Genomic DNA, 26420 nt, shown 5'->3' on the forward strand with positions numbered 1-26420 from the left:
AGGCTACATTGCTATATGTAGAGGACAATAAAAAGGTGCACTCCAAAGATGTCAAAATCTGAGATCTCCGGTGCTCCAACATCCCAGGTCTCCCCTACAATCTGCCAAGTCTGACGGATGAATAATTAATTGCGGATATCTAAATCATGGCTTCATGTTGCGGGGTTAACGACACACACTGCAGGTGTTTGACAAAGACCGTGTCACCGGAGCTCAGTAAAAAAAAAAAAAAAAAAAAGGTGCGATACTCCGTGTCAAGCAGTTTCCTCAGCCGCGCGGCGCGTCACGTGTGCCTGGCTGTGAGCGCGGCGCATCAGTATCCACCCTGTCGCCTCCTCTGAAACACACTGTTCTCCAGCCGCCCGCCCGCCGAGGAGCGCGTACAAGTATGAGCAGGTGACTTGGAGAAGAGAGGGGAAGGTCGTCTCTGTCCGTGGAACAAGTGGATTCTTACCTCGATTTTGTACTCCGATAAGAAGTTCAGAGACGCAGTGAAAGGGAAGAGGGTTAAGCTCCGAGTTAGGTAAGTATCATGATGTTCCTTTTTTTTTTCTCGAAAAGATCATGCGGATTTTGTTGTCTGTACATTGTGTATATTTTGTCAGTGAGGGGATCCAGTGGAGCTGCTGCAGCGGTATGATTTCAGAGCATGCACAGAATGAAAATATGGCAGTTTTAACTCATAACCGCGTAAACAGCTGACACTTTAACGGTGTAGTGCGCGCAGCTGCCCGTGGAAACAGCGCGGGAGGGGTTGATAATCCAGACAGACAGGGCTTATCTGGCGGCCCAATATATGCATTGATGAATTTATAAATTAACCCCAGTGCATGTGGTGTCCTGTCGCCGATAACAGAGATCACGTGATTGTTGCCACGTTTGTTATTGGCAGCTAGAACAAAGCCTACTGATATTACTTCGAACTCAAAAAAGTAAAAGTTTACTTCCTTGTTTTGTTTATTTATTCATTTTGACATTAGTTTTCATCACAGAGTTCAGCTCTCCTTGAAATATGTCTGTTTGGCTTCATGGCCGTTGACCTGACATTCACTGCCATTAAACGACAATGAGTCACTCTTGACAGCCACACCATGTTATTTTATTTTTTATTTTTTGACATAGAAAGTGATGATATGATACCTTTTTATCGTTTTATCATCCACGTGTGTGAATCCCACGCAAAAGAGTGCATTGTGTCCTTAAGAAACTGGGAGTTTTAGATTAAACTGCAGCTGCTCAGTAATATTAAAGACACACTATGTAGTTCTGGGGAGGACATTTTAAATAGAAGAGAAAGATCTTCATTGACTGTTTTGTTTTTCTTCTTTTTTTTCGATTTCTGCCTAAACAAACTGAATTAACAAATTCTGAGTTTTTGTGATTGACCTTAAAGGACAACACAATTCCATACTGTTTGACTTTGCCTACATTAGCCACCATTCTAGCTTCTAACAGTGTTCTGGAGACCTCATTTTCCTCAGCGAACGGCTTGTTTGTTACGTGATAGTACCTAATTTGTATTACTGCCTGATTGATGTAATAAATATTACAATTCGAGTTTGAATTTCTTCTCCAAAACTACACAGTGCCCCCTTCAAGTATGGTTTGAGCACCATGACGCCACGTGGAATGACGTATGTGAATTACACCCCCCCCCCCCCCCCCCCCATACTGTCTCTGGATAGATGCCAGTATAATTGTGCACATACAGGGAACGTATCCCATTAACTGCCTGTCTCCATCAGATACAAGCTTTAAATCAAACTGATTTAAGTGGTTCAGAAGATTGTGTTAAAAAAGAAAAAAAAAAGTAAAGTCATCGCTGTCTTATTATGTGAGACGGAATGAATGGCTCTTCTTTCTATGTGCATCCCTAATTGGTAGGTCATTCTTTTTTTTTTTTTTAAACTAAGAGCTTCTTTCATGCATAAAAGAGAGACACTGAGGCCGTTATTGTTTACAGCCTCGTTGTGCCAAAATTCTGTTCTGCTGAGTGTCTATTAAGGTTAGACGAAACATGAAAGCCCTTATATCATCAGCTACAGCTACGTTTCTTGTAGCAGGGTTCAAAGCTGTCTGTGTGTGTGGTTTGGTGCATGGAGGACGGATCCATAGGGAGTTGTCATGTCTCTGAATAAGAAGTCTGGCTTTTAAACAGCAATGCGGCTCTGCTTTTTTGCATTTCTTTCCCTCACTCTGATTCTATCATGTCATGATTCACATGCACCAGCCTGAACAGACTCAATGCAAATATCGGTTATCTTTTTGCAGCAACTCCCTTTTTTTCTTGGTCGTTAAATGTCACTAAGTTTTTTTCTTAAACTGTTTGCTGTCACTTTATTGGTCAGAGCACTTTGCAAAGATGTCGTAAAAAGGAAACTATTATGGAACAAGGATTTCACTTGCAGTTGACTCCAAACTTATTATGAAATCCCATCATTTACAGCCCAGTCATGCCACCACAGTCATTAGTGAATTCGTACTTTATTTTCTTTTTCTTTTACACGCTTGTTAGTCACTTGTCACTGAGTTTTATCATTCCTCTTAAAAGTAACCTTCACAATTTCTAAAGATGTCTTAGTATCATCTTTGCCATTGAGGACTTAATTCTATGGACTGAAAGAATGTTTTATTAATTACTCATCTCTTCAGTATGATACATGCCTCTGGTATTGTGTTTTAGGTCAGTGATGGAGATGACAGGCAAATAGAATCCAAACAAGTGGTTCTTGTACATTGATAATAGTACACACAAAGGTATAGTTGGTCACTTAGTTAAAAGGGAGTTCTGGTATGTTTCCAACCTGGGCCCTATACTTACATGTTTGGGTGTGTAAACGATTCATACTTACCAGGAGTTTTGGAATCGGTCCAGTTGGCAGCCACGACAGGACTGGAATGACTGCAACCCAATCCTTAGGGGCAACTTAAATCATCAATGTTATGACCATTTAAAGTGCTTGTTTTTGTCAGTGACAGGCTGAGGATGTCACTGTAAGTCTCTGACAACCTTATGGAAACTATTCCAATGGAAATAGACCTTTTTGTATAAATAATGGAGGTCAGATCAATACTTGCTGGCAGTTTCTCCAAGTAGGCTCCAGTCTCCTCCCTTCAACTCTGATTCACGTTTACACTGTCGTATTCATGCAACAGCTCACATCTCCTGCAATTTCAGAATGAGACGTCTCCTTGAATGAGACCTCAATCTTTCTGCTGAACTAATGTTCTCGCTGCAGTCCAGGCGGTTGTTCTGATGTCTTCTCCTGTTTTCTTTGCTGATTTCTGTCCTGTGTGTGTTTCATATCACTACCTCTTTGTCACTTGAATTCTAAGAGATCAGCTGTATTCAGCTCATCTCCGGTATGAATATTATATTACTGTATTACTAATGTATTACTATATTCTCCAAGCTACCCATTTGCTTTTTAAGTCTTCTTAATGATCCCCCATTTCACCGAGCACACAGTCCGGACTGCTAGCTGCATGGCTAACTGAGCTAACAAATTTAAGGCTAATCCAGTTAGCAGCAGTTAACCATTAGCCATCCAGACAAAATCCCCGTTTGTTTTGAATTCGACAGATGGTCACTTCTTACATATTGCACTAGGTTGCATTCATGAGATTAAGCGTTTGCATTTATGTGTGATGTGCACATGATTGGGTTGATTTTACACATGATTTCATCTCAAATGTAAAATCAGTGAAGCTGCAGCAGTCTCTTACATTACTTGGTACACAGTGTACAGAGTGCTTCTATGTTGTTTATGTCTAAGATGAGTGCAGTGATTGTTGTTGAGCAAAATGGATTTGACAGATTTCTCAATCTGATTTCCTCCTGGCAGGTGTGAGTGAGGGAAGCCATAGTAAACCACTCAACAGCTCAGGCAAGTAACCCTCGGAGGCTGCCATGAAGAAGATGGACACCTCAGCCACTGGCAGCTGGACGCTTGACAACAAACCTACCTCCTCCACAGTGAAGAACTCCTGCCACCCCAATCTGAAGGTACTACACTGTGCGGAGAACAACAATTACACAAGCCAATGGGAACAGTGTCATCTACTAGAACACTCATAAGAACATGATGAAGTGTTCAGCCTGAGGCCTCATGTGTCTGTCATATTCAAAGTCACTGGACTGGTTTGGAGGGAAACAATAAAATATCTCTCCGATGACTGGGACCATATATATGTAAGAAAGAGTTCATATGTCGGTTAATGAACGCTTTTGTGTGTGTGGGGGGGGGGGGGGGGGGGGGGGGTTTAACGTTTAATGTTTATGGGGAATAGCCTAAAGCTATTGCTGTATGCATCTCTGCTGCACTGTGATATATTTAGCATACCTGCCAACATTCCTGATCTTAGAGGTAGGAGTTTCCCTAGTTTAACTCTGTCTCCCATTGTGGTCCTGATTGGTATTTTCCCCCGGTAATCTCTAAATTTCATAGTGATACGAATCACTATGGTACCTGGCAACCCAACCCAGAGGCTCACTCAAGCTCTGCTTTTACCCTTCCTCTTCTTCTTTTTGAAGGTCTATATGGCAGTGATGGCTCCTGAACACACATACACACCCCCTCACAATGTCAGATGTTGACTTTTGGTTGTTTTTTGTTTAGTCTTAGGTTAATGTTTAATTCGTATTAAGGTGAGATATGACTTTAGTCCAAAAGACAGTCATTTGAATTTCACATCCTTAACATGTAATGTTGATATATGGAGCACTGAGGTTACTACCCAAGAGAGCCTCCATCTCTTTTTCACAGCCAATGTTGGTAGGTATGCTGTATGTAATTTTAATAAGCAAATTATATATGCATCACTGCTGAATATAACCACTCTAAATGCTGCCTGTGAACATCGATGCAAATCAATGACCGAACACCCACTGAAAGTGAGTTGAGCGTGCTGCATGTGTCTGGTAAGCCTTGCTGATGACCATGAAAGGTGTTGAATGCAGAGGCCCTTTGCACTGGGTATTAAGTTGTTGTGAAAAATTCCTCAAACAAAGTTTGTGCTTCAGTAAAATAGGTCAGAATGAAGGGTCTGTACCTCTTTATTGGATTAAGAAGCACATTGGACAATAATTTCAAAGCTGCTTAGTAAAATACTTACAAGGAATTCCAATCATGCTGCCTTTTTGTACATGTGTGTTTTCCTTCTCTGTGTGTCCTACAATGCACTTCTCAGTGTGGTGCTTTGATACAGCATTCACTTGGTAATCAAGATATTGTTGGGTTTTTTGTCTGTTTGTAACACACACATATCGCTGATGAGAACAGAATTGATTTCAAGTTTGTAAAGCGCACATTGGGATTGTCCTACATACTGCACATGTTTTCAACCTCAGGTGAATATTGTGAGATGGGGAAGTGATAATTTTTTATCTCTTTCCAGGATTTTACTTCTGAGAGTTTTTTTTTGTTTGTTTTTTTGTTTTTTTCAAAAGAAAAATAATGCCATGGACTATACAACATTTTATTCATTCACCAAGGAGACAACAAGTCACAATAAGAAATTTTGCAAAACTTTTATGAAGTTAAGTATATTTCTAATCATTAGTAATAACTACTATATTAAAGTAATTTGATTTAATATATTTTATTTCCTCAATATGTCCTTAAAACAAAATATACACAAATAACTTTGGAAAACCACATTGTGACACCAAAACTAAAACAAAGGACACTTTTTTTGTAACAAGAGCTCTTGAGGACTTTGTTAATAATTGTATTCTAAAACAAAGTTAGAAAGTAGCTCAGATGGATATCAAATAAGATGCAAGACAATGCAACAGAAAAAAAAAATCAAAATTTATGAAAATAGAATATATTTCCTCTCTAGCTCCAGTCTGCCGTCAGCATTACAGAACATAAACACCCAAATATAAAGGCACCACTGCAGATCACTGCTGCAGCCAGGTTGATAAACAGGAGTGAAGATAAATCCAATTTTCAATTACGAAAAAAAAAATCTCTGAGCTCCTCTTCCGTCGGGAAATAGTTCCAGTCTAACTCTGGGTTTTTATTGCTCCAGAATGTCTGAAGCACCCCACTTTCTCTTTCAGAGCTGGTCAGCTCTGGGCAAGCTGGGCAGCTGAGCAGCTGAGCAGCTGAGCAGCGGCTCTGCCCTGCCGCTCCACAACATAAATAAAGAGATAAAGAGATCTGGCAGCAGAAATAATATATTGTGCCTTTTTAATTTAATGACAATATGGCTTGTGATAAATAAACAAATACTGAAGTGTTTATATCAGCGCTTCTCTTCTTCCTCAGCCATCTTGTTAGCTAACCATGTAGTTGCCACCGAATTGACACCAATTAATCTGAGGGCAGCTGGCAGCTAGAGGGGAAACATCCGATTGGTCAAATGTTGCATACTGAGTGTGAATGCATGGAGCGTGTCATTCAAATAATTTTTCCAATTTATGTATTCGTCTTCCGTCAAGCTAGAAAATGATTTTTCATCTACTTTTCTCTACATTTTTAAATAGTTCTTTATGTGTTTTTTACTGCAGAGGTTCAGTGGCCTACGCTTCAAATCTGATTCACAAAACTAAACAAAACTGGGTTTGGAACTGTTTCACCCAAGATGTGTCATGACTTTGTGCATGTTGGTGCTCACTGCATGCAGTTGGTGCCCTTTTGTGTTTTTTTTTTTTTTTTGCCTCCTGCCTCTTAGCCAGCCGGAGTCTGCCACTGTTGAGCTCCTCAAAGATTTAAGAATCTTTCATCTTCTTGCTCTGAAAAACTCCATGTTAAGGGAGACTACTGCTGCAGAGAAAGGATAAACCTCTTGTTCTTTCTGATTGAACGAGCTTTGGGTCAAAGACAATGGGGTTACATGTCACATGACCTAAAGCTCCACCTTGTGCTACTGCAAGAACAACTTGGAATTCCCTAAGAACACTGGTTTCCTAAGGCCACTCTTGACACAGACTACTAAGCCCAGCTCAGGCTGCCAAGTTCATTATATTCTGTTGTTCAGGATCTACTTCTTATATGTAAATTTGAATATGCCAGTATCAGAGAGCCAATAGTATGTGTGGTTTACTGAAAGCAAAGCAAGGCATTTGCATTTACACTCGGGGGGCCACCGTCTGAAAGAATGGCACCAATCTTACTGCATGTGTGTTACTGGACATGATTTTCACCCTCACCAGAGAAATCTGCTCAACTGACAAATCAGCACTTGTTCAGTATCAGGGAAGATTACAGTAAATACATACACTGGGAAAACTAATAAAGTAAATGGGAAATCATTTTGTTTATGTCCTGACTGCTGAGCTTTTGAAAAGGAATTTGTGTATGCATATGCGTCTCTTCTGAGGTCAGGCTATTTCCATCCCTGAGAGTTCAGGCTCTCACCTGTTTCCTATTACGCTGCATGTCAGTCAGCCTGTCAGCTCATAGCGCAGTGGATGTGTCTGTGTCCTAGTGGGATCGGCTTCTCTATCTACCTCGCCTTGCCTTGCCTTTAATCCTCCCTTCGTTGCTGACTGTCAGTGTCCACAGGTGGCCCAACAAAAGGAGGAGGGTGCTCAGTAACACTCTCCGGCCAAAACTTTAACAGCACATTGCTTTCCTATGATGAAGATGCATCTGCACTGCAAACACATGCAACTCGGTGATATCTGTTTCTATCTACTTCAACCCTTATGTTCCTTTTTCAGTCCAGCTTTCAAAATTTGACTCGTAATTTTTCATTTCCACTGTGGCTCCTCTGGTTACTGATTTCCAATTGACTTTGTTTTGCAAAAATTAATGATTCAACAACAATATTTGAACTGCAGCACCAGGAATACTAACTCAATTAACATTTAGAATCAGAATCAGAATCAGCTTTATTGGCCAAGTATGTGATGTGAACACATACAAGGAATGTGATTCAGTTTTTTTCTTTGTTCACGATGTACATAGACATAAATATAAACATAAACCTAACAAACATTCAACTAGAAAGAACAAGAACAACAAAGAACAGTAAGTTAAAGAATGGTATAAAAATAAATAAGTAAGTAAAGTGTTCAGAGGTTTGGTCTATTACAAATATATATTTAAGTGTGTATTTACATACCAGATGATGATGGAGGTGGAGAGAACAGACTGGACTACTGCCGTGTAGAACTGGACAGCAGCAGCTCCTGGGGAAGGTTGAACTACCTGAGGTGACGCAGGCAGTACATCCTCTGCTGGGCCTTTTTGATTATGGAGTCTACGCTGGGCGCCCACTTTAGGTCCTGGGAGATGAAAAATCCTATAAACCTGAAGGCTTCCACAGCAGACACAGAATTATTGAAAATAGGAGTTGAAAAATACCATAAACTTGAAGGCTTCCACAGCAGACACAGAATTATTGAAAATGGTGATGGGGGCCAGTGTAGGGGGACTACTCCTTTAAGTCAACTGTCATCTCCACAGTTTTGAGAGTGTTCAGCTCCAAATTGTTCTGATCACACTAGAGGGCCAGCTGCCCCCCCCCCGTCTGTAAGCAGACTCGTCACTGTCCCGGATGAGGCCGAAGACCGTTGTGTCGTCTGCAAACTTCAGGAGTCTGACAGATGGTTCTCTCAAGGGGCAGTCGTTGGTGTATAGGTAGAAGAACAGTGGGGAGAGCACACAGCCTTGGGGGGTGCCTGTGCTGATTGACTAGGTGCTGGATGAGATTTTACCCAGCCTCACCTGCTGCCTCCTGTCTGTCAGGAAGTTTGTGATCCACTGACAGGTGGAGGCTGGGACGGTGAGCTGGGTGAGTTTGGAGTGGAGGATGTCGAGGATGATGGTGATGAATGCCGAGCTGAAGTCCACAAACGGGATCCTAGCATATGTCCCTGGGGAGTCAAGGTGTTGCAGGATGTAGTGCAGTCCCATGTTGATTGCATCATCCACTGACCTGTTTGCCCGATATGCAGACTGCAGGGGGTCCAGCAGGGGGCCTGTGATGTCCTTCAGGTGGCTAAACACCAGTCTCTCAAAGGACTTCATGACCACAGACGTCAGGGTCACGGGCCTGTAGTCATTCAGTCCTGAGATTGCTGGTTTCTTGGGGACTGGGATTATTGTGGAGCTTTTGAAGCAGGAGGGGACTTCACACAGCTCCAGTGATCTGTTGAAGATCTGGGTGAAGATGGGGGCCAGTTGGTCAGCACAGACCTTCAGACAGGAGGGTGACACGCCGTCTGGGCCTGGAGCTTTCCTGGTCTTCTGTTGCCTGAAGAGTTGACACACATCCTCTTCACAGATCCTCAGTGATGTTGGGGGGTCAGTAGGGAGGGGTGAGGGTGGTGCAGGAGGTGATGAGGTTTGTTTGATGCTGGAGTGGGTGATGGGTGTGAATGTTGGCTTCTCAAACCTGCAGTAGAAGACATTCAGGTCGTCAGCCAGTTCACGGTTCACTGCAATGTTAAGGACATGATAAAAAGAATAATAATACAGGTTGATATAATCCACTGAAACTCAAACAGTCTTCTCTGTCTGTGTTTCTGTAGATGTTTCTTGCCGCCTTGTCCTTTGCCTACTTTGCCAAGGCTTTATCTGGCAGCTACATGAAGAGCACAATTACACAACTAGAGAGGCGGTTTGACATCCCCAGTTACTTGATCGGCATCATAGACGGGAGCTTCGAAATAGGTGAGTTTCCCAAGTCCAATTTGTCCGTGTGTCTCACTTGTGCAAAGTGATATTGTCTCTTAATGAGTAAAAAATCCTTTGAAGTGACGGCATTTAGGTTTAGAAAATCGATGGATTTTGCATTCTCGTGCAGTTGCTCAACAAACTGGGGACACTGAATGAAGATATTGCAATATTGCATATGCATGCCTCAGATAAATATGAATATTGATACAAATTCACCTCACAGTGATGGTGGGTCTATTCTCTTATCTTATATTTAATGCCTTTTCATGTCTCATCTCCATCGCTTCTCTTCTGATCATCTCAACCCTGTAGGGAATTTATTGGTGATCGCGTTCGTGAGCTATTTCGGTGCCAAACTCCACCGACCAAAGATCATTGCGATCGGATGCGTGGTGATGTCTTTTGGGACCTTTTTGATCGCCATGCCTCATTTCATCATTGGCCGGTAAGCAGAGTATTGTGTGTAAACATATATGCATGCATTGCAGTTGAGAACTGTACTTTCTGATGTATGCATTTGTGCTTCACATTGTGAATATCTAACGATACCTGATGCTTTCTCCCTTCCCTTGTTTAACAGTCACATTGGTATTTTGTACGCAGCTATAAGATCGAAACATCCGTCAGACAGTCAGTGAATTCAACCAATAACCTCTCTCCATGTCCAGAAAGCTCACCTGAGTCCACCAGGGCAGGTGACAGACCCTCTATACTGCCCTCTAGAGGTGAGATTAGGAGTAGTGTATGTGGTTAATGCCTTTGGCAGTTTGGTGAAGTCTTGATTCATAAATTCTAATCCCATTTTACCATTTGATTTTGAACTTTAGGCTGTGAGCGAGAGTCTGGTGTTTCGATGTGGATCTATGTGTTTCTGGGAAACGTTCTGCGTGGGATCGGAGAGACTCCTGTGCAGCCTCTGGGAATCTCTTACATTGACGATTACGCACAATCCGAGAATGCTGCACTCTATATTGGTAATGTATTCACTCACGGCCTATCTTAGCAGCTTTACACCTTGAATTAAGACAATTTATTTGAATACTTTTTATTGTTGCCCAACATGTTCCAATTTCTTTATCTCTAAGGTGAATGCTAAAAAGTGTAGTGCCAATGTAAATGACTTATGTTAGACCGTCATCCAGTATGTATGCTTATGTGTTGGCAAGATGTTATATGAATAATTCTTACTACGTGTTTAATAAATGCAGGCTTTTGCCAAAAAACAAATAAAAATACATCTTAAAGGAGACATATTTTGCTCTTTCAGTCTTATGTAGGTTCTTGTGAATGTAAAAGGTCGTGAAAAATTAAAAAGGTCAAAAGGCTGCAAAAAACAGAAGCTCCTCCCTCCGACGAATAACATTGCTCCTCGTCAGTAGTGTCGCCTTCAACTCTGTGATCACACTATATCACACATTTGCATAATTAATGCCTAGCATCTAGTTTGGTACGTAAGAATTATTTTGGTGAAGCTGCTTTGTTGTTGTAAGGGCTGCTTGCTCAGACGTGTGCGAGCTGACCTTGAGACAGGAGCTGGAACAGAGTGTTTCAGACAGAGGGTGAATACAGTGCTGCTACACTGGACAGTATTGGAAAACTGATATGTTCATTGAGCACTGAAGCATGTGAGGCTGTTCTAGTAGTTACCCAAAATTAAATTATGAATGTGAAAATGAGCATTATATGTCTTCTCTCAAAAATTAAGTGAAGCATTGCTGACCTGAGACAAAACACAGGATATTATAGGAGTAGGTGCTAAATGTGGTTAAGTTAAATTCTAATTCTTCTTTTATTTATTTATTTTATTCTAGGATGTGTCCAAACCATATCAGTTATTGGTCCTGTCTTTGGATACCTACTGGGGTCGCTGTGTGCCAAGATCTACGTTGACATTGGCTATGTGGACATGGGTGAGTAAGCTGTCATCTTGCTGATGAATTATGACTGATTGAATAACTGTGTCGTGCTTGATGAATTGATTGTTCAGTGCAGAAATGCCCCCACATTCCCCTGTAGATAGTTGGATCGATATATTTTTTGTTGTACATGACAGTGTTAAAGGTGCATAAAACATAACACCTGCCACAGGGAAATGAATTGGGGCAGATTAAATCTAGTGATACAGTATGATCTAAAGCTGTTGTAAACAAAAACATAAACAAAACTATGACCATAGTAAATGATAATCGAATGAAACAAAATGTTTCCACATGCTCTCTACACAGAGACGGTGACTATTGCCCCTGATGATTCCCGCTGGGTGGGGGCATGGTGGCTGGGCTACCTCATCGCTGGTACCATCACCCTCATGTCTGCTGTTCCTTTCTGGTTCCTGCCTAAATCGCTGCCCATGCCCCTGGATAAACACGATACCAGCTGCACTCCGGAGCAAACCAGGTTCATCAAAGATTCCCCAACCATGGAGCACAAATTCAGACCCGAGGAGCCTGCTAATTTACATCAGATGGCCAAAGGTTTGAATATTGTCTCAATAAGTTTTGTACTGCACTGAATATTGAGTTTTGGCTTCGTAATCTGTATGCATTCAGTAGAATCTGCGACGCGAGCGGGTGTCAGCTTGACTTGATTGTTTCCTGATTGTTTCCTATTGTGAACATGCAGCTGCGGCGTGCCACTTTTGAGCCCAAAGCCCTGTTTCTATTTCCATCCCCATCCCTTGGGACAGAATGCATATTTAACAGATTCAGTGTGGGCAATGAGTGTTCGACATCACTTCCTATCAAACCTCACATGCAGTCATGACACTGTGTATGGGCTGTCACAACTTTCCGTTCCATTGGTTTCACCAGTGTCCTTTGCGGCATTTATCCTTTATTGACTATCATGTGCCCAGCACTCACATTGTGTAAGGAGCACATGTACTCCCATCTGAGCTCTCACGGTTGTGTAGGTGTAGGTGAAGCAACAGAAAGCGTTGTGCCTTTGACCAACAAAAACCTGGTCTATAGGCGATAGGAGCTGTATTTTTCCTGCTATCTAAAGGGCATAATTGAAAAGGTAGAGAGATTTGCCAACATATAGTCGTGTACTCTGCTTGAATGATTTAAGAGGCTGCTTTTAGACATTTCCATGTGTGCAATGTCAGTGCAGCCAAAATTGACGCAAATTTTAGAAGCAAAACTAAAAGCTTTAATTATAGACAGGACAAAGGAAACTCTCCACATGAAGTAAACTAAACTTTTAGTTTTTTTAATGGTCACTTCTGTTCAGTTTGATCAGGAGGGCAGCTGCTCTGACAAACAGTTTTGATCCTGCTTGATACTTTTCAGAATAAAAATTGGGTTTTGTCATTTTAAACATGTTTGTCGGTCTAGTTTTGAGCATCATATCCTTGTAATAAATGCAGTATTAATCAGTAAAAGATTAAGGGAACCAAAAAACAAATGTTCATAATGTGTCCAAAGAGGTAAAGCCCATGTTAGAAGTGGTATTCATAAACTTCCCCATACAGATTTCCTGCCTACACTGAAGAGTCTCCTTGGGAATCCTGTATACATCATCTACTTATGTGTGACCATCGTTCAGTTCAACTCTCTCATCGGGATGGTCACCTACAAACCTAAATACATTGAGCAGCACTATGGCCAGACAGCATCGAAAGCAAATTTTCTCATGGGTAAGCAAAGGACTTTGATAATTCATACTGTTTATCTTGTTGTGGATGATTTTTGTTGGGTCATTTTACCTTTTAAGATGAGTAACAAGCTTGTTTAAAACCTGTGCTGCCTCTCTGCATGGAAAGTATTTAAGGATGCAAAGTGATGTGAGCCAGACGGTCATCATAAGTGTTTCATGAGCCAGCTTTTGATGAATTTTTTATGCTTCAGCTCCCACATCCCTCTTAAGTAAACACCGCAGCTTTAAAATGACAACCAGGCTTTCCCTCAGTCGTTGGACATCCTGTAATGACAACCATTGATTTTTTTTTAAAAAGCACAGAGATTAATTGATAACAAGCCTGATGGAATTGGAGACAGAGAAACAGCAAAGCTCTTTGAATCCATATAACCGAGCGAGCCAAAGACAGTGCTGGGTGATGGGAAATGCATCCCATAATCCTCTCCAACCAGCAAAAGTCATTTTCATCTTTTCACAACTTGACTTCGGCTCACTTCATGAAATATGAATGAGAGAGTTCTGACTTTAATCCCAGTCGGGGAGCAGTGTTGCTGCCTAAAGTGGCCTGACCCCCCCGATAAGAATTTGTTGTCTTCTGCCGTTTGGTTAGGTATGATCAACATCCCGGCTGTGGCTCTGGGGATGTTCTCCGGAGGGGTCATCATGAAGAGGTACAAGCTGGGTATCATGGGAGCAGCTAAGTTTGCCTTTGGGACCTCCCTGCTCGGCTACTTCCTGTCGCTCTTTTTCTTAGCTATGGGCTGTGAGAACTCCAAGGTAGCAGGCATCACAGTTTCATATACCGGGTATGTGATGTCTGGATATATTTCCCACATGTCTCAGTGGAGTAGGTGATGAAAGGCGCTAGGTTTAGGAAATTCTGCAATTAATCATACAGCTAACACACTTTTCACGGTTTATTTGACGTGGCCTTTTCTTGTCTCTGTTTTTATATTCCATGCACTGAAATGATTGCGGCTTCTCATTTGATCAATGTTTCACAAACTATCAATAATATATGCATTTTCCTCATGTTGTCACATACAGAGTGCAAGGCTCGTCTTATCAGGAGCCGTCGCTCTTCTCCGACTGTAATTCGGGTTGCTTGTGTTCGAGAAGGGAGTGGGATCCAGTGTGCGGAGAGAACGGGATCACATACGCGTCCCCGTGCTTGGCGGGATGCGTGTCCGCCACTGGCTCTGGCAGAAACACGGTCAGATACACACCACTGGCGTCATGACACACACCACTGGCGTTATGACACACTCATATTTCTCAGATGACTCAGAAACACAGCTTCATATTCAGCCTCAAGTTTCATTCATATCATACAAGTGTTTCCTGCTGTGCTGCAGCTCATTTGTCATGGTTAAACGTATTGTTTTCCTCTTTGTTTTCTTCATGTTTTTCTTCCTTGTTTTCCTCTTTGTCAGATCTTTAATAATTGCAGGTGTGTAGCGCTGGCTGATACACAACCGGGCAACCTGACGGCTGCCCTGGGCCAGTGTACGAGCAGAGACGGCTGTGACAGGATCTTTCCTTACTTCCTGGCTCTGTCCGTCCTCAGCTCCTTCATCATATCTCTGGGAGGAACACCTGGCTTTGTGCTGCTTGTCAGGTCCGTCGTTGCAGACTCACATGTATCTCAGTATTAAAGAAGCAATACATCATCTTGTCGTTCTCGGCATTTTACACCTCCTGCTCTCAACAGGGAATTTCACACAACAGATGAAAAGGTTATAACAAAATTAAACAAAAAATAATATTCATCACCAGGTGATTACTTTCATTTAGACCCCTGTTTTCTGTTTTACAAGTTTGTGAAATGTTTTGTTATGAAATATGTGCTAATTAGCAAACAGTTTTCAGAAGAGAAGTCTGAGCACTGGATGAAGGCAAATCTCTTGTTTCATTTTGTTGACATATTAGGAGCCAAAGCTTATTACAGAGGCAATTTTAGCACTCCATAAATTAGAAAATACTGTCATAACAGTCATAAAAAGAAAAAATCAATTTTGCCATGTTCTTAGGAATAAATTGTTATATAAATCAGGCTAAGAATGACACACAAACAAACCCCTCAGTACAAACCTACAGGATGTAGACAGAAATTGAAGTGGAGTAAAAAAAAACAACTCATTTTGATGGTTTAGTTATCGCAAAATTATTTTTTTAGACATGGAAAAGGACATCACGGGTAAGTAGGCTAAATGCTTTAACTCACATACATCAACATGAAACCTCCCCAGTTGAAATACATTAAGACAATTACTTAATTTAATATGTGCTTATTTGCATACATTTCCAAAACAGAAATCTGAACTAGAAGAAGCACCTAGTCTGAAAGAAGACATGTTATGGAAGACAGATAGCCCAAATTCTCAAAGGTTTTCACTTGCTGTTTCTGACCTTAAAGTATCTTATCAAAGTAATGTTCTTTTGTAGTGCATAGTGTCTGCCAGTACAAACATTTGACATTGTTATCCTTTAAGTGTTGCAGGACTCTTCTTTAACACCTCAGTTTTTCCTCTATAGGTGCATTAAGCCTGAACTGAAATCTCTCGCTCTTGGAATCCACACGCTGGCCACACGCACCCTCGGTGAGAACCATCTTCTGTATTCTGTTTAAACTACGCAGTATGAATATCAGGTGCACAGAAATCTCTCAAGAGCATTCACTTTACTATATGTTGTTGGGAGCAGAATTACATATTAAAACCATTTTTCTTGATGCTCATTCTTGGATATTTCAAAAAAACGTAAAAGATCCTATGTGAACAGTTGAGGCACCTCTTTACCTCATTAACAGCATTGTTATAAAACTTTAATCAAGTACGGGAAGAAAAGTAATTACATTTTGTGTCATATTTGATCTGTTAATGATAGATGTCTCATCCTGAAGCCAACCTTCATTTGTTCTTTGTTTGGACTAACAAGTCTTTTCAAACCCTACCACAGCTGGAATCCCCGCCCCTATATACTTTGGAGCCATAATCGACACGACATGCCTCAAATGGGGATCCAAGATGTGTGGAGGAAGAGGAGCATGCAGGATATATGACACCTCAGCTTACAGGTAATTCAATATGGTGGGGTTTGTGTTATGACACTCCACATATGATACCCCACAGGGTGTCTTTAAAACTCAGAGAGTTCACTTTGAAATGAGACAGAACGTCTGTAAGCATGCGGGCTGTAATTCTTATCAATACAATGATTAGATTGATGAGAAGGACAATATTGCTGGTGGTGGTGGTCACAAATATTTCTGATTATTAAAACTTGAGACATGAAATGAGACTCACCCTCAGGGACTTGTCGCTCGACTCTTTCCCAGTGTGTCCCCTCACAATAAGGCTTTCTTCGTCTTGCAGGATCGTGTACCTGGGCCTTACACTAGGTTTGAGGACGGTCTCCTTCCTCCTTTGTATTTCAGGCTTTGCTCTACTCAAAAGACATGTAAAGAGGGAGGAGAAATACGCTCTGACTAATGGCAGCGCAGAGCTGGAAACGCTAAGGAAAGAGGAGAACAGCTCCGTCCACTGTGAGCAGTTTATACCGGCATCGGACTGCAATCCCGACAGAGAGACTCGCTTGTGAGCCTCAGCACAACCTCTCCTCTTCTGATGCAGGTTCATGGAGCACCATGAGACGTATAGAGGATCACACACACACCCTGTGCACACTTTTGATAGCACACAGAGTATATATTTGTACAGGATTTGTGTAGATGGACTGTATGATACCTGAAATGAGAGTCATTTTAAAAAAGAAACTACGCTGGAATGTAAAAAAAATAATAATTAATGTGTTTTTGTTTTTAATGAAGACTTTTGTAGAAAAAAGAATGTAATTGTGATGTATTTTCTATGTTGGTTTTTATGATTAAACTTCATGAAATGGATATTTTGGGGGGGATTTAACTTATGTTAAGGTGCCTGAGTTGGGTGATTTAATGCCATCATGCCAGTTTTTTGGGTTTGTGGCTTGGCCTTCAGTTCCGAAAGTGTCTCAACCTGTGTCGAACGAATAAGGTCAAACAGATCAAACCTAGAGGCAACACAGGAACAGCAGCGCTTTTAATGATCTTCCTATTGGCATACGAAGTTGAAGCTTCCACTTCCTGCCTAGATGTGATAGCAGTCGTTCCATTGGTTTTGTTTAGTGAGATTATGAATTTATTACACTTTGTAGCTTTCAAAATCAAAAGTATCTTCATTCTTCTGAACTGTAGCGAACTGACACTGCTGTCAGGTCAAGAATGAACTGTCAAACTTAACATAAAAAGTCATAGAGTCACTTAGAATCATGTAAAGTGTGAGCATCTGCAGTTTGTGATACGGTAAATGAGTGCTTAGATTTCCACCGTGTGGGATTTGGTGCCATCTAGCAGTCAGGTTGCAGATTGCAACCTACTGAACATCACTTGTCTCGCCCTCTGCTATGGTACTCCCCTAGACATGTGAAAGGTTCTCTCTTGAGTCACTGTTCTGTTTGTCCTTTCTGGGCTACTATAGAAACTTGATGGGTACAATTGCAGAGGACCCACTCCATCTGTAGATATAAATGAAACACGAGGTTTCTTATTTTCAAGCAATTATACAAAACAAAATGACAATATAAAATGTCATTTTTGTCAATACAGATGCCTAAATCCTGCACACTGGACCTTTAATTAAACCTTTCTGCCCATCCTTTCTTGGCTTATTCAGTCATAATATACAGGACTATAATTCACTCTATTTACCCTGATTACAAGTTTATCAGCATTGTCTCTGAGAGAAATATAAGTTTCCTGAATAACAGAACATCATCATTTACATGTAGGCCTAATGTATGATGTGTTTCAGTATTGACAATGAGGCTCATTACAAAACCTGCCTTATTTTGAAACCCACTGGATTTTCTTTTTTTTTTTTTTTCCAACATATGATCATATTTGCTGTCACTACGGTACTACTCTAGGATTGATCCCTGACACATTTGACAACAAGGACGACGCTGTCTGACGTTTTGTCTCGTTTATTTTTCACGTTCATGCCTTTGACGTACAGCAAACATACTGTCAACAAATGCAATATACAAAAACAGCCATGCCGTCTCAAATCCAGTCAGTCAGGTTATAACTTTTAAGGTTTGAAGGTAGATGTACATTCAGGATGCTTAACAAAAGACAATTAACAAATAAATAAAATACAAAACAAAACAAAAAATGAAGATCTGTTGTGACTGAAATTTACTGATGTTTGGTTATCAGCTCAGTAAATCAGAACTCATGAATACCATTAAATGCAATAACTTAACATGTATGCATTAGTCATTATATGCTTACAGGCACTATTACCGTGCTCAAGTCTTTAAATAATCTGTTGAAAAATGTCTCTACAGCGACATTAAGGTTTGCATAATGTGTGTATGGGATGTTGTAAGGTATTAATCATCACTTAACGTTAGCATTAAGTGAGCATCAGCCAGAGTGAAAACTTCAGTTCTTCTGTGCATTCTTCTTTTGTAGCATACAAAAAGAAAAAAAGAAATGCTACAATTTGTTGTGTCCTTTAGAGGTGCTATTTGTAAGAAAAGCAGATTTTTGAGTCTCAGTCAAATAATGACGCTCTGGGTTTCCCAACTTGACACACCTAATGTTTTGGGATGACAGCTGACCAGTCCTACAATCCCAAAGACTCGAATATCAACTTTTTAAATACCAGCTCAGTTTAAATTAAGAAGAAAGTTGTTAAAATATGCTACAAATATAGCCGCTGGTGGCTTAATTCATAAAATACACAGTCCTAGTGTTATGAGAGGAAACGGTATCCGTGGAACAAACAACACACGTAACCAATTCTGCGCTGTATCCCTATGGTTACTGATCCTTTTTGTCTTCAGCGCTCTGGAGATTCTGTGGATGAAGCAAAGGGTTAAAAACAGAATCACTCCAGTATCAGTTAGGTTTGATTTACAGTCAGTGGTGTTGTGATTTGGTATTAGCGTGAACATAAGTTCATCTGTTGATGTGTACGTTTTACCTGGAGTTGATGGTGCTCCGTCAATAGTCTGTCATACTCGTGTGCCAGACCTTTGGCCTGCCTCTTCATGGCCTCCACCTCAGCATGAGACTTGTGCACAGCTACACACACACACACACATTAATGCCCCTTAAAATTAGCATCTCAGAATTTAAGCTTGTCATGAACAGGTTATTTTAAGAACGGTTCCCTGATTTTAGAGGGTGTGACTTCAGATTATCCAGTATGAAGGACTTGATGATTACCCACCGTCCTCAGCAGCCTTCACTTGATGTGTCAGCTTTTCAACCTCCAGCTTCAGTTGCTGGTTTTTTGCAAACATGGATTTTTCCTCGTCCAGGAGAGCCTGCACAAAAATGATTATCCTACATTACCAACAACAGACTGTACAACACGTACAAATACAAATACTTAATATGACAGGATAAGTTTAAAGATGCAAATTTAATTATCTTCCCAATGTGGATGGAAAGTCGGGGGAAGACGGCAAACTGACAACTGAAAATCCCAATTTGGGATCTCAGGGCATCCAGAGACTTGAGTTCACATTGGACAAGCTGTACTGAACCACTTTATGTTTCTTTGTATAGTTAAAATAAGTGCCCATCTACTTCAGTTGTTTAGCAAAATGCTGTTACACTGTTTTGCTGTGAAGCTCCAGAAATGTTTTGTGGACTACAAAACGTCACCTGACGGCATGGGGAGGGGCAGAAGTGACTGAATTTTCATTTTTTGGGAACTTATCCTTCACTGCCAACACTCTTTAAAAGGAGGGCCTGAGTCACAAACATTTTGAAAACACAAAATGATGTAATTCAGGCAGTGCAGGACAAACTACAGTAGAAGAAACGGGAAGGAACAGATTCAGGCTCACTTGTTTAAGCGTCAGGTTGTCTTCTTGGTGCTGCTTGGATGCTTTGACAGCACTGTCCATTTGCGCCTGGAGACCTGCTGTAGTCTCCAAGGTGACAGCAACCTGGTTTAGCAAGGTGACAACCCGACGCATGATACTGGGATGAGTTCACAGGACGGGAAAAGATGAGAAAAGGAAGATAAGACAAAGACAAAGACAGAAACTCAGAAATGGAATTGTGAGTATTTGACATTTGTTTGAGAATTTGAAGTCCCAAAGACATGATTCTGTTATTCTGAAAGAAAGAAATGACACAAACAGCCAGAGGAAGAGGGAGAAGCCGGAGATGTAGAGGTTCCTCTGGGATCTGAACAGCTTCATGTGGACGTGGTCGTACACAGTCGGGTTCACATTGGCATCCTGCATGGGCTGAGGCCCCGAGTACTTCTGAACCTCACGGAGAGCATCTGAGAGTGGGTGAGGGCACAGAAACACGACTGATGCTGACAACGTGCTGTCAGTGTACTCACTGGTATTTAATGCCTGTCACTCACAGGTAACTGCTTACCAAGAAAAAGAACAATAAGAACCATGATCATGGTGAAGAAGCACTTGTTCCAATAAGGAGACAACCAGTTCCATATTCTCAAGTTGAAAACAGAACGCCATCTACAGAGGAGGTTAAAAGGACGTGTGAGTGTCAGTGCCATGCAGCAGATCTGCTCAGAAAGGACATGGACACACTCTGCTGGTGAGTTGTGTGAACTGCTTTTGTCAATTTCCTTATTTACAATCGAGCGCACACGCCCTTTTTCGATTGATTCAATGATTGAACTTTTGGGTTTTGTGTGTTGAACTGCAGTACCTCTTTGCTGATATGAAGGGTATACACAAGATGAGGTTGACTGCAATCTCTGCATAGAGAAAGAAAGCCACAGCTGTCCACTGCAGAGTCATTGTGACTGGGATTTCCTGAGGAGATTAGCAGGTCTCATGAGCTCCATGCAGAGTAAAGAAAGTCAGTGAAGAGTAAGTAAGTGAAGTCATTTACTTTTTGCTTAATCAACTTTATACAGGATATACTGCGGTACTCTCCTACTCTTTTATACTGTAGAGTGACTTATTGAGCACACACATGCGTCTCTGTGGGCCTACTACATACAACCGGCCTTCTGTAGCAGGCATTCATAGCCCATTTTCTATTTATAGGCTTTTACCTCTAGGTCTATTCCCACTCTTCAACGTAAGTTTCGTCGGCTGTCCTTTTGTTTAAGAGCAGGAGGTGGTCAGTCTAGTCCGAGCGATTAATAAAGTTGTTGGCTTACCGGGCAAAGTTGAGCGATCAGCAGAAAGAGAAAGTCCACACACACATACACACACACATTCACTAACACACACACTCACAACAGCTGCTGGTGAGCATCTGAGAAGCTACAGCCCCTAAATAACACTCTGCTGCTCAGTTGACATCACCGGTCGCCCCCTCTGGGTTTGTTAAAGAGCACAGCCACACTGACAAAACTGAGCAAATATGAGTTTTTAGTCTACTGAACGAGAACGAGATGTGTCTCTTTCTTTTTTCCTCTGTGTTTGTGTGTGTGTATGTGTGTAAGCATGTGTAGCTGTTGTCTTCTCACATTTCATGCCACGGTACAAAGTAGTCACGGTACAGAACACTCTGTCTCTATCCATCCCCAAACTTCTAAAAAAAGAATCAGTATTTTTACTCAGACTATCACTTTTGATATGTCGACCTCTCTGACTGGGCATTTTGTATTCACTGAAGACACCATGCAAATGGCCACAAGGGGGCGGTGTTATCTAACCATCGTATCATAGCTTCTGCACGGGGACAGGAAGAAGGAAGTCTTGTGCCTTTTGCAATTACTGCAGTAAATTCAATCCAAATATTCCCCATGTGTCATGGAGATATGCAGACAGCCAACAGCGTGGATAGAAAAGGCTCGGTTTACACACCAGCTGTCACTGACATGGCGGATATAGGCTCATCACAAAAAGACTGGAAAGGGAGGCTCTTTTTGTGTGTTTGTGCGCTTTTTCAAAAAGGAACATAAACATCTTGGCTTCCTCGTAAACACATAAATTGCCCGGGTACTGCACATCAACAAAAGCCGCTGTGGGAATTCTCAAACGTGGCCTTCCGTACACTCTTCCTCCATTTAAATAATGAGTTTTCTTTTACAGAATTCAGCTCCCAAGAACTGTTCTGTGTATTCTGCCTCTCTCCACTGCATTCAGCTCGCAGGAGTGTATTCACACGGGCTTCCTCTGTGAAAGAGACTGATAGCTGCTATCCTCTTTGACTGCGTGTCTTGGGAGTGCCGAGGAGCAAAATGTTTACAGCTGCGCCCTGTGATAGCTTTTTGAGTGTGGGCAAATGACTGTGGCAGAAGTGAATACACTTTGATTGCTCTCCTCTCCTCACCATCTCAGAGGTCGCAGCTCAGGAGACTGGAGAATCATTACAGCAAAATGCCTGCAATAAGCAGATGGTCAGGCCGTGGTTATGGTGTGTGTGATGGAGTGTTGCACCCTGAGAGCGCCATCCTTTTTACTTATTGTCTTTCCATATACACTGTACACATTACTGTCAAGGTAAAGTAAAGAATGTGAAAATGAATATAGACTTTATAGATGCTTTCGTAATGGTTATATAAGGTTGTTTTCATTAACATTTCTTTTTTCTTTTTTGATCCAAGTGAATTTGGTCAAGCACAAATTCCTGTCTGCGCTACAGACTAAACCTACTTGCAAGATGAAAGCAGGGTAAAGCATAAGCTGACTGTTATTTGTTCAAGGTCGGCAGCCCTTTGCTCAGTGACCTAAGGGATCTGTCCTGTGTGTCATCAGTGAGTGTATCAAAAACATAGCAAGGAGCTGAGCTATTCAAATATTTTAAAAAACAATTAGATTATTTTAACTCAATCAAAAGAACCAGATAAGTTTTACAGGTCCTGTGAGTGTTATTGATGTATATTTTCTACATTTGGCTGTTTGTGCCCAGAATACCTCCACAGAGAGGCATCTTCAAACCTGAGTCTCTCATGTATATCTCCTGATGCGCTCCTCACCCTGTCCCTGAGGGGTAGAACAGATACCCTGCAAAGGAAACTCATATCAGCTGCTTGAATCCACAATCTCATCATTTCAGTCCGAACTATATACGTTCAACCATAGCTGAAGGTCAGGACATAAATCGACTCATAAATTGAGAGCTTTGCCTATGGGCTCAGGTGCTTTTCTTCACTGTAATGGCCTGGCATTCTCAATGTTACTTTCATTTGTGAACAAGTCAGTCACCTCAGCCCGTGCTGGCCCATGTGACCCAGCATGAGCTTTATATTGGTCCCATATTTATCACCCATTGTGAGTCACTAATAGTGTCAAGAGTTGACCCTCAGGCACCACAAGGGCACCTTTTTCTGCTCACTTACCCTGGATCTTTCCTGGCATAATTGGCCAATGGTTGGTTACCATGTGGATAAAACATGGTGTCAGAGGTACTGATTTTAATGGAAATGCAAGTCACATAGTCACAGGTCGCCTCATAACATACTAGAGGTTGAGCGCTGTGACAACCACCCACCTACCAACAAGATCTGTCCCTGACACTATAGCATGATTGAAGAGATACAGCAGCCCAATAAAATCCAGGGCACAGACTCCCACTAACTCCTCGAACTTTGCTCAAGTAAAAATCAGTTGGTCTTAAATGTTCCTTCAAGGTGCAGTTTCCTGCCAACTTTATCACCCAAACTTAGTATTTTCCGACCTCTACTGAAAAATGCCTGAGCGAAGCCCAACCTCGCCTCCCTGAGACATCTTGACTCTGACCTTACCAACAGCTTTTTGTTTCTGTAACTGTAGTTTGTTTTTCTGACATGTTTGTACTTTTGTCAGAAGACTTCCAGGGCACAAAAGCTGAATAATGAAGCATCACTGATCAGATCAGTCAGACCATTATCCCAAATCACCCAGCGTTTTCCAGCATAGACTCATTAAATGTCAAAATGTCCAGTGATCCCAAACCTACAGCCTCTACCTAGTCTGAATACTCCAAGTTATGTTTTTTGCAGATCTGAAGCTCAAAGCCCAAAATCATAAATCAAGGCTAAGGAAACCAGACCATCATCTCCCTGGACAATGCAGGGTGACTTACTTTATATTTGGTCTTTTTGAAAGAACACAGTAAATTTCTCTTTGACTGGAAACTTGCCTGCAAACAAATTTACAAGAACCCACTTAGCACAGAAACACTGAAACTCATTTTCCGGTGGTACAAGATTTTAAAAGCAGCAGTACTGCTACATCTGCTGCAATACCTTTCCTTGACTGTTTAGTTGGTGGGTCTGAGGTCAGAAGCTTTTGTAGGACTTTACCTGCGACAGGTTTGCCAGCGATGGAGCCCAAACGCACAGACCAAGCTTGAAGCTCTGTCGTGCTATTAGCTCTGCATCATGGGGACAACCTTGGTTTCAGGAGCTTTACAAACATTGAATACAACAGAAGAACTAAAGATATAAGACTCCGATTATGCATCTGAATTAAAGCTCACCAGGAAGGACTACACATCCACATATAGTCTAGTTCTTCAGTGAATCTTATTTGTTTATTTACTGTGATGAGATGACTGCTGCTACATATACTAACTTTTGGTTAACATTCAGCTAACTATCTCTTTGTTGGAACAGGATTTTTTATTATTATTTTTTTTTTATTTATTCATATGCACAATGATAAAAAAAAAAAAAAAAATCATACTTCATAATACAAAGGCAAATATTTGTGCAGGAGAGGAAAAGAAGCCCAAATGGCTTATATAAAATCCTCCCCCTCAATACAAAATCACTAAAACAGATTAACTATTCTGATATTGATATTATTTAAAAGTTAAAAAGTCAGATGAAATCACCAACAGACACTACTCAAAATTAGTTGGGGATATTGGGATATTTTTCCTTGATTGCTGCTTTTTTTTATTTTTTTTATTTGGGCTTGGTGAATATTTTTGGTCCCCAATAATAATGCAACTCATTTCATTTGACTTCTATCGCATATCCATGAACATATCCCAATAACCCTGACTAATTTTGAGTTGTTTGTGTACATCAGCCTTAACAGAATACAAGTTGGCCACGATTGGCCTATCACAAGTATCGGTATCAGCAATTGTGTTGTCCGATATGTGTTAATATGAAAACTCTTTTTTAGAGTCATTTAAAAAATAAAAACAGTAATCTAGTTTTGTGTTAAACTGCTCAGTAAACTACATCATCTAGAACAAACACATGTCACCAACACCAACATGGCTGCCAACTTGGCACAGAAAAGGATGAAAATCAGAACAAATCTAGTCATATTGACAACGGCAGTAATGTGAAGTTAGTCAGTTCTGCGAGCTAGCTAATATTCAGGATCAGGTCTACAATGTTTAAGCCATGGGATTTGGTGACGGTTAATTACCATACAAAGTTTTTCTGAATGTTGATATGTTGATAAGCTATATCTGTGATACACTAACATCAGTCATTAGTATCTTAAACCTTGACTTGGACTAAAGAGAGAGTGATGATGACTTATCCCTGGTATGAGCCTTAATCTAAGTCAAAGACTTGAGAGACCATGAAGATCTCTGTTTGTTTTGTCAGGTATTTATTGTGGTAGCAAACATTTCCGTCTGGTTACTTTATCTGTTTGAAATGGATCATATAATGAATTCAACATATGTACATTTCTCTAGTTAACAACAATTACAACATCAAATCATTTATTTTGAAAAAAAATAAAAAATAAATAAATGTACCCAGTCAGCCAGCAGTGACACAATTCTCTTTGAACCAGTGTTTCAAACTTCAATAAGCTACATTAAGCTATAGCCACATATAGAACAGACCATTAATCATGTTTCGTTTGAATACTTATGTAAAGTATCTCTTTAGATGTGGAGGATATGACTTTGATACTGAGGCTGCTGAGTCCACACTTAGAATCAACCTACTTACAGTGGGTGTAACTGTACAAACAATGTCTCCTGTTTAGATTATGATATATGGGCATATCTGGCATATTAATAACTGTGTTTGTTGAATAAGAGAATGAGGCCAGATAATGAATTCACAGTATATTAGCAATTGCTGTGCTGTATAGACTGTTTCCCAGCAACGCTATTTCAAGATGCGCGTTCAGTTTCACAGAGAGCTACGGTAAGAGGAGTTGAGGGGGAGTTGTTGTGCGGTTAACTGT

At 41.0% G+C, this 26420-nt stretch overlaps 2 protein-coding genes across 6 annotated transcripts; one reads left to right on the plus strand and one right to left on the minus strand.

The window, feature by feature from the left end:
- Positions 1–312: 312 nt before the first annotated feature.
- On the plus strand, positions 313–17178 carry LOC115587346 (solute carrier organic anion transporter family member 1C1-like). 3 transcript variants are annotated; one of them, XM_030427170.1, is made up of 15 exons: positions 313–523; positions 3846–4006; positions 9488–9629; positions 9948–10080; positions 10239–10360; positions 10463–10609; positions 11447–11545; positions 11861–12109; positions 13108–13272; positions 13885–14080; positions 14322–14487; positions 14708–14892; positions 15810–15874; positions 16233–16350; positions 16649–17178. In XM_030427170.1, the coding sequence occupies exons 2-15, from the start codon at positions 3911–3913 to the stop codon at positions 16872–16874; spliced, it is 2109 nt and encodes a 702-aa protein (XP_030283030.1). In that variant the 5' UTR covers positions 313–523; positions 3846–3910; the 3' UTR covers positions 16875–17178. The 3 variants fall into 3 exon arrangements, with proteins under 3 accessions (XP_030283030.1, XP_030283031.1, XP_030283032.1); XM_030427171.1 differs by having other exon boundaries at positions 16711–17178; XM_030427172.1 differs by lacking the exons at positions 313–523; positions 3846–4006 and having other exon boundaries at positions 9496–9629; positions 10216–10360.
- Positions 17179–18280: 1102 nt separating this feature from the next.
- bcap29 (B cell receptor associated protein 29) lies at positions 18281–21631 on the minus strand. 3 transcript variants are annotated; one of them, XM_030427173.1, is made up of 8 exons: positions 21482–21631; positions 21022–21128; positions 20725–20825; positions 20476–20623; positions 20178–20313; positions 19553–19649; positions 19304–19404; positions 18281–19176 (listed from the first exon to the last, which is right to left on the minus strand). In XM_030427173.1, exons 2-8 carry the CDS (start codon positions 21111–21113, stop codon positions 19141–19143), a joined length of 711 nt encoding a protein of 236 aa, XP_030283033.1. In that variant the 5' UTR covers positions 21114–21128; positions 21482–21631; the 3' UTR covers positions 18281–19140. The 3 variants fall into 3 exon arrangements, with proteins under 3 accessions (XP_030283033.1, XP_030283034.1, XP_030283035.1); XM_030427174.1 differs by having other exon boundaries at positions 21374–21613; XM_030427175.1 differs by having other exon boundaries at positions 21022–21154; positions 21482–21586.
- Positions 21632–26420: the final 4789 nt, after the last annotated feature.

This window comes from Sparus aurata, chromosome 8, assembly GCF_900880675.1.
Source record: "Sparus aurata chromosome 8, fSpaAur1.1, whole genome shotgun sequence".
Classification (NCBI taxonomy): Eukaryota; Metazoa; Chordata; class Actinopteri; order Spariformes; family Sparidae; genus Sparus; species Sparus aurata.